Source organism: Neovison vison, chromosome 6 (assembly GCF_020171115.1).
Source record: "Neovison vison isolate M4711 chromosome 6, ASM_NN_V1, whole genome shotgun sequence".
Taxonomy (NCBI): Eukaryota; Metazoa; Chordata; class Mammalia; order Carnivora; family Mustelidae; genus Neogale; species Neogale vison.
Window position 1 is genome coordinate 125,431,810 of NC_058096.1, and position 16,086 is coordinate 125,447,895.

At 39.9% G+C, this 16,086-nt stretch overlaps 1 protein-coding gene across 1 annotated transcript in view; it reads left to right on the forward strand.

The window, feature by feature from the left end:
* Nucleotides 1-16,086, forward strand: part of PIK3CB (phosphatidylinositol-4,5-bisphosphate 3-kinase catalytic subunit beta) — a 201,611-nt gene that overhangs the window by 158,294 nt on the left and 27,231 nt on the right. Inside the window, exons 17-18 of the mRNA XM_044252261.1 lie at nt 14,947-15,125; nt 15,950-16,059. Coding sequence (XP_044108196.1) covers nt 14,947-15,125; nt 15,950-16,059 — 289 coding nt within the window. The remainder of the gene's footprint in view (nt 1-14,946; nt 15,126-15,949; nt 16,060-16,086) is intronic.

The following is a 16,086-nucleotide window of genomic DNA, read 5'->3' on the forward strand; positions in this document are numbered from 1 at the left end:
ACATGAAAAAGGAAGGGGCGCCTGGGTGGCTCAGTTTATTAACTGCCTTTGGTTCAGGTCATGATCCCAGGGTCTGGGATCAAGCCCTCTGTTGAGCTCAGCAGGGTTTGCTTCTCCCCTTCTTTCTGTCCTTTCCCCCTGCTCGTGCTCTCTCTCTCTCTTTTTCTGTCTTCAAATAAGATCTTTAAAAAAAGAGAGATTAAGGAAAACAGTGGGAAGGAAACAAAGACTGTGTGTCTGTGTACAGATAGTCTATACACATATATACACAAAAACATGCATACCAAAACAAGGAAGAGATACTCATAACAGTTAATCCTCATTTCTGTAACTAGTCATGTGTTCATAGCTGGTATTTGTTACTAGCTTCTTCCAACCCTTTCTGTATTCCCCTTGCCTTTAGTAAGCATTTCACTTGTGGTTCTTGACCTGCAGAGTTAACCCAAACCTTCGTTCTTTTCTTTTCTTTTTTTTTAAGATTTTATTTATTTGAGCAAGAGCACATGGGAGTCAGCGGCATAACCAACTGAGCCATCCAGATTCCCCCCAAAACCTTCATTCTTGAAGGGTCCAGGTCATTAGTAGTCCTACCTGAGTTAGCTTGTAATTGTCCATTGGTCTTAATGATAGGATATAGTCATGCTTAGAAGAAATATTCTGTATTCTAGGCATACTTTTCCTTTTGTCTGTGGAGTAGTAGGCCGGTTTCCCTATGTTAGTCAGGATCAATCACTCCACCCAGCATCACCGTGCCGCCCTTTGCCTGTTGATATGAAGACATAAGGAGCTCAGAGCGGCTGGGCTGGAGTCTTAACTTTTAGTCCAGGGGAATCATTGTCATGTCTCCCACTGGAACCATTCTTCCTTCTGTAACTAAGACCTCTATGTCCATAAAGCATAAGGGTGCAGGAAAAGGAAGCAAAAAAAAATTTTTTAAGGTTTTTTTAAAATTTATTTGACAGACAGAGATCACAACTAGGCAGAGAGGCAGGCAGAGGAAGCAGGCTTCCCGCTGAGCAGAGAGCCTGATGCGGGGCTCGATCCCAGGACCCTGGGATCATGACCCGAGCCGAAGGCAGAGGCTTTAACCCACTGAGCCACCCAGGCGCCCCCGGAAGCAAAATTTTTGCTTCCATTTTTAAACATTGATTTTTGACCCTTGAGTCCTGGCTGTGGGAGAAACTGTCATGTAGCAGATGATGACTTGGATCAGATACAGCTTTCTGGAGAACTTTGCCCAACTCCTATAAGGTATTGCTACCTAGCTGGTACTGTAACTTAGTCTTCCAAAGGCCATTCTACTCTTCTGTCCAGCCAGCTACTTCAGGTTAAGAACACAGTAAGACTAATGAGCATGAGCCCATTGTTAAGCTTCATTTGCTGTGAAATGAGTTTCTTGATCAGAAGCAATGCTGTATGGAATACCACAATGGTGAATAAGATGTTCTGTGACTCCACTGATTATAGTTTGGCAGAAACATTGCATGCAGAGAAGGCAAATCTATATAGAGAGTTGAGTGTTTATTCCAGTAAGAAGAGAATATTGCCCCTTCTATAGTAGAAGCAGTCTAGTGTAATCAACCTGTTACCAGATAGCTGGCTGACCATCCTGGGTAAAGGTAAATGGTGCTATATTAGGGTCTCAGTGTTGGTCTCTGCTGCTGACACAGTAGTCACTCAGTGGTGGTCATAGTCCGGTAGGCTTTAGTGAGTGGAGGTCCATATTGCTAAACACGTGTATAACCTCCATCCCTGCCACCTATCCCTGCCACCTTGGCCACTTTGTTCATGAAGCCATTGCGTGATGACAGGGGTGATTGGAAAAAGGCTGACAAGTATCCTCAAAATGGGGCATCGTATTCATTTGATTATAAAAGCCCTCTTCCAGAGACACCCTTTGGTATACATTCAGAGAGGTTTATAACATATCTCTTCCCCAAATTTCTTTGTCACTAATTTTCTAGTCATGTTCCTTCTGAGTCCCTGGCCATCAGCCAAGCTTTAGTTACAGCTCATGAATTGGTATATAATTGCATGTCTGGCCATTTCTCCTTCCAAGCAAAGTGAACAGTGAATTGCAGTTTCCAAAGTTCTGCCCAACAGAACTTGAGCACAGTCCTTTAGAAATGTTTCAGAAAGGGACTGTAGTACCACAGTTGCCAACTTTCATATGATGCCTACATACTGTAAATCATGTTGAGTCTTCTCTTTTCTTCCTTTGTTAACTGACTGAAGGGAACTTCCTTTGAGGACATAGGGGCAGGCTGAGAAAAAGAAGGTAGTGTAACAAGTCCATGGGAAACCATGGACATTTGAGTCACTTTTTCATATAAAACTTATTGTGCCTTCAGGACCTGCTCTGGTCTAGTCTTATATACACCACTTTCATTTGTTGATGGAATACTATTTTGCTCACCCATCTTTATGGCTTGGTGGGTCAGATAACACCCAATTCATATTTGGCAGCTCAGTTCACATGGTTGCCTGGTGGCCAGTGTTTAAACATTTAGTATGAAATCCCATTAGCAAACTAAGAGCTGTTTCTCTAAAGGAGAGTATTTATCTACTGGAGATGGCAGGTGGTTTTTTTTTTTCCAAAATCCCGAGGACCTGTGCTATGGTTTACCTATAGGGGCCTGCCAGAGGCTCCAAACAGCATCTATATCTGCCACTGACAGTTCAAGAACCATTAGATCTGTTGGATCATAGGACCAAGTAGCACAGCAGTTTGCATAGCAGTCTGAACTTATTGCAGAACCCTCTCTTATTTGGGATCTCATTCAAAACTAGCACCCTTTTAGGTCACTTAGGAAATAGACTACAGTACATTACCCACCTGAGGAATATGTTACCTTTACAATGCAGAGAGGCCCCCTAGCTACTGTGTCTCATTTTTGGTTGTAGGAGGGCCCAGAGTAACAAATTTTTCTTTACCTTAGAATATCTTGATAATACTCCATATAAATTGAGTGCTTCAAGTTTCATTGAGGTAAAAGGCCCCAAATTTTTGTTGGAATACTTCCTACCTTCTAAGTTGCTGTTTCTTACTCACTAGGTTGGATCAGCCTAATATTATAAAGGTGTCAGAGTGGTATCTTGTTGAGAGTAGATGTGATCAAGATCTCTGTAAATTAAATTATGACATAGAGCTGGAGAATTGATATACCCCTGAGAAAGGACAGTGAAAATGTATTGTTGGCCTTGCCAGCTTAAGGAAACCTCTTGTGATACTTTATTGACAGTTATGGAGGAGGAAAAAGCGTTTGTTAGCTCAATAGTTGTATACCAAGTACCAGGGGATGTGTTACTTCATTCCACAACAAAACCGTATTTGGTATACCACCTAATTATAATGTTAGGATGATCCACTGTAATTCTCTAAGATCTGTGTGTCCTTTGCATAGGCCAAATAGGCAAGATGAATAGGGTTGTGATGGGAATTACCACCCCTGCATCTTTTCAGTCCTGCAGGAATGGGTACTGCTTTTGGTTTATTGTTTTCTTAGGTAGAGATGGTTGTGATAACTTCTGCTTGACCTTTCCACCAAAACAGCCCTCACTCCATAGGTTTAGGAACCAATATGGAAATTCTGCCAACTGCTGAATATATCTATTCCAATTATGCATTCTAGAATTGAAGAAATAGCCAGAGATGGGTTTGGGACCCATTGAGCACACTGTGAAACATATCTGTGCTTACTTCCATAAGCATCTACTCTGGTGGACCTCAGTGATATTTTGAGTCTCCTAGAGTTAGTGTCATTTCAAAGCAAGTATCTAGAAGTTTGAAAAGGTCTGGTTTTGGGCGCCTGGGTGGCTCAGCGGGTTAAGCCGCTGCCTTCAGTTCAGGTCATGATCTCAGGGTCCTGGGATCGAGTCCCGCATCGGGCTCTCTGCTCAGCAGGGGGCCTGCTTCCTCCTCTCTCTCTCTGCCTGCCTCTCTGCCTACTTGTGATCTCTCTCTGTCAAATAAATAAATAAAATATTTAAAAAAAAAAAAAAAAAGAAAAGAAAAGGTCTGGTTTTTTCCTTTCCTCCAATATGCAGTTACCATGGTTAAAACCATAGGTTCCTTTGGAGAAGCCAGGGAAAAATCAGTTTCAGTCTTGGCACTGATTCTCCCCAAACATTGGGGAGAATTAACACCTTTACTGTGTCTAGGTGTCTGGGTGCATGTTAGAGAAATGAGTCCTGAAGGTTTTACTTTAGGTGTTAATTATTGTCTGGGTATAAACATCACACTATAAACTGTATCTGACCAGGAAGTTTTAGCAAGGTAGCTAGCTGATGTAATCTGAATCCGTGTATTTAGTCCACTTAGACAAAATATTTTGTAGAATAAAAAAACCTCTTCGAGGGGCGCCTGGGTGGCTCAGTGGGTTAAAGCCTCTGCTTTTGGCTCAGGTCATGGTCCCAGGGTCCTGGGATCGAGCCCCACATCGGGCTCTCTGCTCGGCGGGGAACCTGCTTCCTCCTCTCTGTCTGCCTGCCTCTCTGCCTACTTGTGATCTCTGTCTGTCAAAAAACAAACAAACAAAAAAAAAAAAAAACCTCTTCCAGACTTTGCTTCTCGGTACATTGTTTTTTCCTCATGGCAGAGACTCCCTACCTTGCTATATTTTCCAACCTCTTGATCTCATTTGAAGGCCATTTGTTTCCTCACTCTTAACCTACTCATTCCTATTCCTCTCTGATGTCCACCCTATTTTATAAACTATCCTTGTGGTAATTCCCAGTTTCATTATACTTTTCTAACTCATTTGCATTGCCAAAGAAGCTCCCATAGCTTTTCATACATGATTTACATTATATATGCATAATATATTATTATATTATGATTGTATTATGATTTTTCATTCATGTTAAAACAACTATTATCTGATCCTTTTGGAAAGCCCATTAATGGTGGTAATAATAGCTAACATTTACTCACCATTTATTATGGGCCATTTTTTCTTCACAATTACATGAAATGGATACTATTAGTCCCCTTAATTTTATAGTCCTCTTAAAAATATCTCATACTTATCAGTGTCTCTTGTGCTCATGGCTACTGTCCTCTACCAATCCATTATCTTCTCTCACCTGAATGTCTTGGTTTTTGTTTGTTTGTTTGTTTTAAGATTTTATTATTTATTTGAGAGAGAGAGAGAAACAGCAAGAGAGGGAACACAAGCAGGGGAGTGGGAGAGGGAAAAGCTTCCCACTGAGTAGGGAGACCAATGCATGGCTTGATGTGGGGCTTGATCCCAGGACTCCGGGATCATGACCTGAGCTGAAGGCAGGTGCTTAACGACTCAGCCACCCAGGTGCTCCTCACCTGGATGTCTTCATTAACTTCTTAAATTTTGCCTTTTGTTTCCATTGTTGCACACGTATCTCCTGTACTGCATAGCAGATAAAGTAACCTTTTTAAAATGTAGATGTATTATGTTATTTTCATTTTTAAAATCCCTGAGTATTCATTTCATGGAGAATAAAATCCCATTTTTTAAAAACCATCTAATTGGCTTTATTAATTGATTCATGAATTGGGCAGTGTCCTATCCAGCTAATCTAGTACAGGGGACTTTGAGTTGCAAAATAGAAGGATTTTGTAGGGAGTAATAGGGGAGGCAATTAACAAAAGAAAAGAAATGTTTGTTTTAGGACAGAAATGATTGTTTTAGGACAGTGACCTTCCCTTAGGGGAAGGGGCCAAGGGCCTTATTATTATTGGAGGTGGATTTCCTCATTTTCCTTTAGGGGTTTGAGAGAGCTCCTGTGACAGATTACCTTATTGGTACTGAGCAGAAAATTCCTGCCTAAGACTATACTTTGCTTGGAGGCGGTGGCACGTGGGTGGCTCAGTCACTTAAGCACTGGACTCATGATCTCAGGGTCATGAGATCAAGCCCCGCTGTTGGGCCCTGAGCTCAGCATGGAGGCTGCTTGGGATTCTGTTTATTCCTCTGCACCTCTTCCCACTCATGCTTTCTCTCTCTCTCACACACACAAAATAAACAAATAAATCTTAAAAATGAAGAAAAGAGGGCGCCTGGATGGCACAGTTAGTTAACCGTCCGACTCTTGGTTTTGGCTCAGGTACATGGTCTCAGGGTTGTGAGACTGAGCCCTGATTAGGGGCTCTATTTAGCATGGAGTCTGCTTGAGTTTCTCTCTCCCTCTCCCTCTCCCCCCCTGCTTGCTCTCTCTCAAATAAATAAATCTTTTAAGAGGGGGAAGGAGAAGGTTGAAGTTGCAGTTAGGTTAGGTATTAAACCCCAGTTTGGTGACTTGACCTAGCATTTGGGGCCTGTCCTTTTCTTTCAACATTTCCCTTTTGATCAGGCTCTCAGCTTAATGGAGAGATGTGATCAAAATTTAAGGCGTTAGTGTCACTATCAGATACTGTTTTGAAGTTCTCAAAGTTTTTGTTGTCTTTTTTGTGTGGATTCCATTATCCATAGGTTAGAATGTTTTTGCTTAATCCCTGTGGTATTCATAGGTTATGGAAGTCAGTCATTCTCTTTGTTCTTTTTTTTTTTTTACATTCCAGTCTTAAGGAGTTCATTTACTTGACGGTTAGTGGCTTAACATTTAAAACTTGTGAGAGAATTACTTGGTGCAATTATTATGATAACTATAAGCAGGGTAATTCCCAGTGTTTGGAGTTTTTTTGGAGCTATGGTCCGCAAGACCCAGATCAGTCAAAGAAGACCCTATTGAAAGAGTCCTTTTAAGGCAAGTAGCTTGCTTAGTGATCTTATGTAACCAAGTTTCAGGTTCCTGTGAAATGTTAATCCAGATATAGCAGGTGTTGTTGGCCACAGCAGAGGTACTCCCCTGCTTGGCTAAAAGATAATAGAGGGCTGTCTTACTATTAAGAACAGCCTTGGCTAAAGAATCTAAGGATGGTTGTTGGGCCTCTGTTGCTTTAGCAGCAGATTCTGCAGTAATTTCAAGAATTGAGAATTTCCTGATCATGAGCTAATTTACATTTACCTGTAACCAGGGAAGTAGGGTCCTGCCAAGAGGAGTGAATTCCTGAATCATGAAAGCCTCCCAGCAGGTCCTTTCTAACTCAACAGTGCAACTTCAAGGGAGTCACCCAGTGTGTTGTCTTATTTTGCTTGTGAAAAGTTAGGGTCTCAGATTTTTCTCTTACCTGAACTATAAGGTTGTTTTAAATCCAGAGGTTACCTCCCTTAAGCAAGGGCCTGGGGAGAAAAAGATGGGGGCATTATCTTTCAGGCTAATGCCAGAGTAAAAGAAAGGGGAAGAAGGAAGGTTTTCATGTTTAGTTAAGGTCTGAAGTCTTGATCTGTCGCCTTAGGCAGAAGCAGTCTGCCTCAAGGTCAGCTACATCTCTTTCTTATCAATTTGAGTTAGAGGTTGCCAGCCTCTGCACAAGACCAGGTTGGAGGTGGAACTGTCATTAGCTGTGAGATGAATACCCAAGCAGTGTAGTGGTCAAGAGCACTGGGTAAGGTCCCTTCCAGTGGGGTTATAACAGCTGTCTTCGATGACATTTCCAGAATGACCATTCACCAAGCTCTAGACTCTGACCAACAGGAACCTTTGAATTGGGATCCAAAAAATCTTTACTCTGTTGATGATAGTCTTGAGCATAAGATATTAGAGATTTACAGGAGCATGAAACAACAAGGGATCAGCATAAGGCTGTATACTAATAGACATTGGTCTGCTGGTGACTGTCATATATGCGGTAAGTTTGTTTCCTAAAGGGGTAACTACTAATAGTCAGCAAGACCAAAGATAATGCCGTAGGCCAGGAAAGTCCAATAGTTGAGGCAAATTTAGAAATTTTAAGTTTGAGAACCCCATTAATTCTCTCAGTTTTGCCTTATGATTGAAGGTGATAGGGACAATGTTAATTCTAAGAAGTTTGCCAGGTTTTTATTAAGCCTTATGTGATTTGTCCAGTGAAGTGGGGGCCTTCATCTCTGGGGATTCTGGGAGGTATACCACAAGTGGGAAATACACTGTGAGGACATCAGCCTTGGAGCTTCGGAATGCTTCAGCCCATCTGGAAAACACATATACAGTATCAACATATTGGTAGGCCATACTGAGTGGCAATTGAATGAAGTCATCTACAGATATTCAGAAGGCCCAGAAGGTGGAGGTCTGAGATCTCTTGGGACAAAAATAGTTCTTCTTGGGGATTGTGGACCCGACAGGTCAGACATTACTGGTAGACTGCGTTTGCAGTTTTATAAAAGTATTTTTACCAATCTCTGTTCATAATTTGTATCATCTTAAATGCACTCTGGTGGGTGAAGGAATCCACAAACTAAAAAATAAAGTTTGCCAGGGAGTCACCAAGAACCAAGCAGCCATCTTGGGTTTCTCATAGTCTCAAACGTTTGTTTAACTTACAGCTATTGCTTACCCATGCTAATTTCTCTAATTCAGGAACAGACTGTTGCCATCTTCCAAGTCCATCAGGATGGCAAAAGTCTGGCAGTGAGGGGCATGTTTTGCAGAAGCAGAAGGGATTTCTTCCACATGTGCCATAATCTTCATAGATGTGTTGCTGTTGCCTTAGCATGAAGGTCAACTGGGGCATTTTTCTGATACTCAGGCTTAATCCTTTTAGTGTGAACCTCAGTTTTAATGACAGCAATTTCAGAAGGGAAGCAGTAATAGTAAGAAGATGGTTCACTTTTGCCATTTTTTATTGGGGTCTCAGAGGATGTCAAACCTTTTAAGATAATCAGAATTACAAGTGATAATATTATACTAGGGCATGCTAGGTTTCTAGGAATTTCATATAATTTTTAGAACACAAATGCTTTATAAAGAAGGCTTACTGATATTATTATTAATTTATTTTTTTGTGTGAGTTAAAGCAATAGAAGTTTATTAAGTGAAGATAAAAAGCTCTCAAGAGTGAGGGGGTCCCGACAGGTTTGCCCAGCTTACTTCTTGTTTGACAATATTTTCTACGTAATTTCACGTATCAAATAAACCTAATTAGTTTAAGAGGTCCCTTGAAATATTCTAGGAGCCTTTGGAAAAATCCCAAAGTTTATTCCAGGTCAAAAAGTACATTTATAATTTGATTTTGAGAAGTTTATGGTGGGAGAGAAATGAAGTTTTAAAGCCCTTGAATAGTTAGATAGGATCACAGATCGTTATGAAACTTAATACTTAATTATCTGTTAGCAACACTTAGCTCTTTTAATACTGAGAAGACTCAGTTTTCTTAAGTAATCAACAACCTAATAAAGATGGCAACCACAGGAAATTATTTTGTTAAAATACAGTATCTTTGTTTTCTAGGCAGATCACTTAAAGGTAAAGAAACTTCTACACTCTGTTATCAAAAGTACACTAAAAGTTAAAAAATAAAAACCAGAGAAAACCAAATTCTAATTTTATACCAGCTTACTTTTTTTTTTAAAAACAGAAAGAGAGAGAGAGAGGAAAGCAGGCTCCCTGCTGAGCAGAGAGCCCAGTGCGGGGCTTGTGGCTTAAAAAAAAAAAGCTTCCCTTCCTCTCTCTCTGCCTGCCTCTCTGTCTACTTGTGATCTCTCTCTCTCTCTCTCTCTCTCTGTCAAATAAATAAATAAATACATCTTTAAAAAAAAAAAACAAAACACATGTATGAACACACATACCAACACAAATGGAAGCAAACAGAGACCTTATAGCTTATAGCTTTAAATTACTACCATGAATTAGGTATAATAATACAAAACTCACTGCTTATGAAAAATAGTTGGCTCTAAATTGTTTTTCTGATGGATGGAGTAAGTTCAGATTACCTGCTTAGGGGCCTAAAACCGTTTTCTAATACTTGTGGAGAAGAGCATTAAGAATTGTATTTGTGGATGCCTGGGTGGCTCAGTGGGTTAAAGCCTCTGCCTTTGGCTCGGGTCATGATCTCAGGGTCCTGGGATCGAGTCCCACATCGGGTTCTCTGCTCCGCAGGGAGCCTGCTTCCTCCTCTCTCTGTGCCTGCCTCTCTGCCTACTTGCGATCTCTGTCTGTCAAATAAATAAATAAAATCTTTAAAAAAAAAAAAAAGAATTGTATTTGTTCTTAACAAGTCAAGTTCCAAATGACCGTTTTTTCCCCTTTTGATAAGGATTACCTCCCTGAAGTTTACTTGTCAAAGAGATGGTCTAGATAAGAATTATGGAGAGGACTCAGGTAGGACATGTAGTACTTCAAAGACACGGGGGAAAAAATGCAGGCTCCTCCTATAATGTTTGTTTTCTTTCTTTCTTTCTTTTTTAAAGATTTTATTTATTTATTTGACAGAGATCACAAGTAGGCAGAGAGGCAGAGAGAGAGAGAGAGGAGGAAGCAGGCTCCCTGCTGAGCAGAGAGCCCGATGGGGGACTCGACCCCGAGATCACGACCCAAGCCGAAGGCAGCGGCTTAACCCACTGAGCCACCCAGGCGCCCTAATGTTTGTTTTCTTAAAGCCAGAATTCATAATACTTCCAAGGCTATTGAGATAAGTGGGAGGTTTTGGGTTTGGTAAAAAGTATTGATGGATTTCGAGTTGCTTCTTGTCTCTGGTCCTATAAAGACTAGACTTGTGGGGCGCCTGGGTGGCTCAGTGGGTTAAAGCCGCTGCCTTCGGCTCAGGTCATGATCCCAGGGTCCTGGGATCGAGCCCCACATAGGGCTCTCTGCTCAGCAGGGAGCCTGCTTCTTCCTCTCTCTCTGCCTGCCTCTTTGCCTACTTGTGATCTCTGCCTGTCAAATAAATAAATAAAATCTTTAAAAAAAAAAAAAAGACTAGACTTGTAAAACAAAAGACAGCTATTTTCAATTCCTCAAAGACTTGGGTTGCTGCCTAAGTTATATCAAAGGGCTAATAACATCTATGCACCTATGTTAGAGTGTTTTTCTTTCCTGCTGGGTAACCGTTGGGGAGAAGGCCTAAAAAATTCCTATCAAGCTCTGAATAATATCTTCCAATTGGGGCAAATTTCTCACCAAAAAGTTTATTAAAGTCCTTTCAAATATCTTGTCAGGTTTCAACCTTGACAAACAGTCAACTGTTTCTGGCAGTATTGAACAATCCCATGGATCTATATGCAAAAGATGTTATCCTCACAAGATCTAGAGTTACTCCTAAACATAACCAAAACAATAGCAACAACAGAAAACACAACAACAACTTACATAGCTCAGGTGAGCAGAAAGCCAAGCCTTAGGATATAAAACAAGACCAGCAAGCAAGAAAGAAATACTTTTCTCTGGGAGAGAAAGGATCAATAACCAATTGGTCTGGAACTGGAAAGAAAGGGATAATGTGAAATTTTATTTCCCTCTCTTCCCTGGGCTCCAGGGGTAATCTGCTTATAGAAATTTTCAGAATCCTCTCCTGGATTTAAGAAATTTCTTTGTGCCGTTAGTTCTGCCTTTGAGCAAGATGTGAAAGTTAGGAGAAGAGAATGGCCCATAGCCTCAGGTGGTCTTATTTTATAAGCTAACTGTTTAATAGTCTCTTTAGAGTAGAAAGGCAATTCAGACAGGGGGTTAGTAGAATGGATACTCAAATTAAGGATAAAGGGAAGCAGTAGAAATTATGTCACTCTTATGCCTCTGTTACAGTTTTTGTTTTAAATACCCTTTCTCTTTAATTTTTCATTAGTCTTTTGCAGTGAATCTTCAGTGAAACTATTTTGGAATTTTGAAGCTTTTAGAGGCTGCTTCATACTCTAAGTGCATATCCCATTCTGTTTATTTAATTTGGAAATGCTTGATTTCAAGTGCATTTCTTACATGTTTTATCTAATTGGAAATTTCCACATAATGGCCATTGTATTTCCAGGTTTTCTTCAGTAAGATTTTGCCATTTTACTAGCTATCTGAAATTTCTAGGACTGTAGTGTGTTGTCACTCCAGATAGATGGAGACCCCCAAACGTGGGGTGATGGTAGCCTAGAAGCTGATGGTATGGGAGGTAAGAGGGTTCACCCAAGGCAGAACAAAGGAGATAGAAGTTTATTGAATACACTGCAAGGGAGCGGTGAACAGGACAGCAAAAAACCCACAAAAAACAATCTGCAATGAGGCAGTGGGTGGGGGCTGTTTTTAAAGGGGGAAGGTGAGGGGGTATGGGGACCTATGGAATTTCCCCTTTTTGGTAACTGTGCCTGGTTGTAAGAAGCCCATTGGTCAATCAGGGCTTATGGATATTTTGAAGTGGGTCACCTGTTTGTATTCAGCCAGGTACCCACTGTGGGCCCTTTTGCCTTGTTCTGCATTTCATTGCTCAGGGCTGTTATCTAAAAGTGACCTCTACATGTAATTCTTAGACATAAAATAAGCAGTTGTGCTGGAAGGTGGAGTGCTCAACTCTTTAGGATCCTATTTGTTTTAGCTAGACCTTTGGGTTTCTTGGAGCCAAACTAATACCTAAGAGGGGCATGTGGTGAGGTTGGGAATTGTGGGGTGTGTTACAATATACCTTGTTGGACAGAAGTTTTCTTGCTGTTGGCAGGTAACCTAGTGTCATTCTAACACATTCCTGACCAACTTACCCTATTACTTGAAGTGGCAGATGCTCTAACAGCCTTGATTGCTTGCCCCGCTTTTTGTAGCTTTTGGACCTCTGAGTTCCCTCAGAGGAAGTAGCCTTTATCTATATAAAACAAGACAGAAAAACATATGCTCCTTAATAGATCATCAGTGACCAAGAAATGTTACTTTTCCTAGCCAAGAGAAGGCCCTGTATGCACCACCAATTCCCATCAAACCTTGGACTGGGGAAGGGATAAATGAGAAAATGCCAAGGAATATGGAGTATGGACTAATTCCAAATAAAATGGAGAACCACAGCTGCCTGTAGCATTTCCCAACATGGAATCTGGGGAAGGATTCCAAACAAATAGAGAATTGCAGACTAAACTGTCAGCAGTTTCCAATGTGGAATCCAATGACACAACTAAGATTGGGTTTTCCACCTGGGAAATTGTATTCTGAAAAGCTAGGGGCTTGGCTCTGGGGCAGCCCTGTCTGCCAGCTCAGTTGGGCTTCAGGGTGAACTGCCAGCTAAGGTGAGCTCTGGGCAAAGCTATCTGCCAGCTCGATCTGACCTGCCCTATAAAGGAAAGCCAGTTAGATCAGGAACTTTTTACAAAGAGAGCAGAGCTCAGAGCTGAGAGGAAAATGGCGAGAAAGATAGTAAATTCAAAATGGTTCACAGTACCGCACCCGCGTTTCTCATCCCCGAATGCCATGGGAAGTTTGCTTCAGATCTTGAAGTTGTCACAAAAAATTCAACTGAGTGTGTTTTAATTATTAGCTTTATTGATTGATTCGTGAATACAGCAGTATCTCACCTAGCATGTAGAGGGATCTTCCCCAAACTTTTTAACAAAGCCTATAAGGCCCAACTTGATGAGGTCCTGCTTCATTGACTTCATTCATGATCAAACCACACCATACATTTCTTTGGTTCTCTGCGAACCTCAGTTTGACTTCTATAACATCAAACATATGATATATGTATGATCACTTAATTTTTACTCCTAATTGATGAGTAGCAAGGGGAATATTCTACACTTTACATTGGAGATTCTTGTTATCACTGTAAACCTGTGGAAGGACAGGGTGTCAAAACACTTAAAAGTATTTGACTTAACGGCCACGTGGGTATTTAGGACACTATTCCAGGAAATGGACATCAACACAATTAATGATGGGGCCTGAAAATTCCCAACTGTACAAACATAGAAGAAATTCAAATTTAAATACTTCAAAAAGTTCCTGTTTGCACAGTCTGTATTTCAACTGGTTCCCTTTTCACCAGTGTTTGTACAGCTCCTGAAACTGTTGAGAAATGGAGTGTCTGTGGCTAACTTGGCAAGCTTCAGCCCTCTCGATTTTCATCAAGCTACATAGAACCTTCCAGTTTCCTGTGAGCAAGCCTGTCTCTAAAAACTGCATGACTGAATTCATCTCCCTACAGAGTCTTAGTGGTTTCTTCTCATAGAAGCAAAGTTTGAAAATGAAAACAATCTATAAAATAAATCTCCTGTTAATGGAAATTCAGGCCAAGGTGTTCATAATGTTTATTGTATACATGTTTTATATGCTTGTTATAGTCAATTTATGTGTTAATATAAATGTGTTTATATTAACAAGCTGTTCCAGCTTTAATAACATAATAATAAAATAAAATGTCTTTTTTATGGCTTATGGTTGGCCAAGGCTGTTTCTAATGGATTTTTGCGTAACACAACATGGAAAGACCTCAGTTATTATTAAACAGTGAAGTTGACTTTTAAACACAATGGTTTTCATTGAGTTGGCCGCTGTTGATTGACTTTGTACTAACTGCATAAGTTTTTTTTTTAATTTGCATAAGTTTTGATAGCTAGAGTTACTTCATAAAAATAAGTAATGTGGACTTGGACAACAAATACTGTTCTCTATATTCATATTTGTTTTATTACACAATAATTCATTTAACTGTATTACTCATGGAAAGAGAATATAGGAGTATATTGAGAACATGTTACACCAGAGTGATGACAAGAACTAGATGTTAAGGTTGAATGGCAGGAACCCCAGGATTACTTGTGCACAGATTTTCCTTTTATACTATGAAGCTGGCCAAATGGAATGGTTCAGACTGTGTTTCAAATTCTACTACTTGTTGAGCTGCAGAGTGCTGAGTTCTTTGTCTTACTTATCTTCTTAACAGCAATGTATGTCCCTTTACTTTTCCCTGATTTTGAAGATTGAAAAGTTGTGCTTTAAGTAACGTGATAAAAATGAGATTTTTACTCTATTGTTTCTAGTATATTTGTCATAAACCAAGCACTGATTTTACTTTGGTTGGTTGTCAAATGTTTATGTTGGGGAGAGGAAGGGAGTGGTTATGAAATAATATGATCACATGAAACTATAGTACTTTTTATTATTTTTAACCATAAATAAATTTTGTTGGCGGGGACACTTATTTTTCAGGTTGAAGCACTCAATAAGTTAAAAACTTTAAATAGCTTAATCAAACTGAATGCAATGAAGCTAAACAGAGCCAAAGGGAAGGAGGCCATGCATACTTGTTTAAAACAGAATGCTTACCGGGAAGCCCTTTCTGACCTGCAGTCGCCTCTGAATCCATGCGTTATCCTCTCAGAACTCTAGTAAGTGACCATCTTTGCTGTGCTCAGTGAATTTTCCATGAAAATGGCAGTGCGGAAAGGATTTCTGAGTGACTGCCTTGCAGGAGCAGTAGGGCTAGCTGTTAGCCTCCATAAGGACAATATATTTAAAGAAGGAAAATCTTAAATTTCTCAAAGGTTATTCTTATATGTGTTAGGATGTATACCTATTAGCTAAATTTACCTGTGGGGTTCATAAAAGTTACTGCATGTTATTTTCCTTTCAATTGTATGTGACTAAATTTGTTTTCTATATTACTGGTTTCTGAGAGTTAAAAATCCTATGTATGCAAAATGTTGGCAACCATCATAGATTATTTATTAATTTGTTTTCGTATTTCAAATGAGATCTTAAATTAATTTGAAAGATTATTTCTTGCTTTTTTATTCCCTTCAAAAGTACTAATAGAAAGGTAGTGATAAATATTCTCATATGTCAGTTTTCAAAATTGATCTCTTTAAGAAATCAAGAATGAACTCATAATATTCCTAATTTTAATCCAATGATATGATCTGGTCTTTATTGACTACATATAATAACATAAGGAAAAATAAAGAAAGAAAAGGAGGAATTTTAAATGTAGGTAGTGAGAAGGATGAATCTGGGTTTTCAGTCTAGCCCATCTGGCATCACTACATGCCAGTGAAAACTGTCATCCTAGTTACTTTTTTACCAGGAGGATATGTTCTAGTTCTGACTTCTGCAGAGCTAAATGAAACAGGTGAGGGTTTTCCCCACGTCTAATATACAGTCTTGCCATTTCTTTAAATTGAGGTGGGCTAATTTTCCCCTTGTTTGATTTCAGTGTTGAAAAGTGTAAATACATGGATTCCAAAATGAAGCCTTTGTGGCTCGTTTACAACAACAAAGTGTTTGGTGAAGATTCAGTTGGAGTGATTTTTAAAAATGGTGATGGTATGTACTAAGGTTTTTATAGTACCA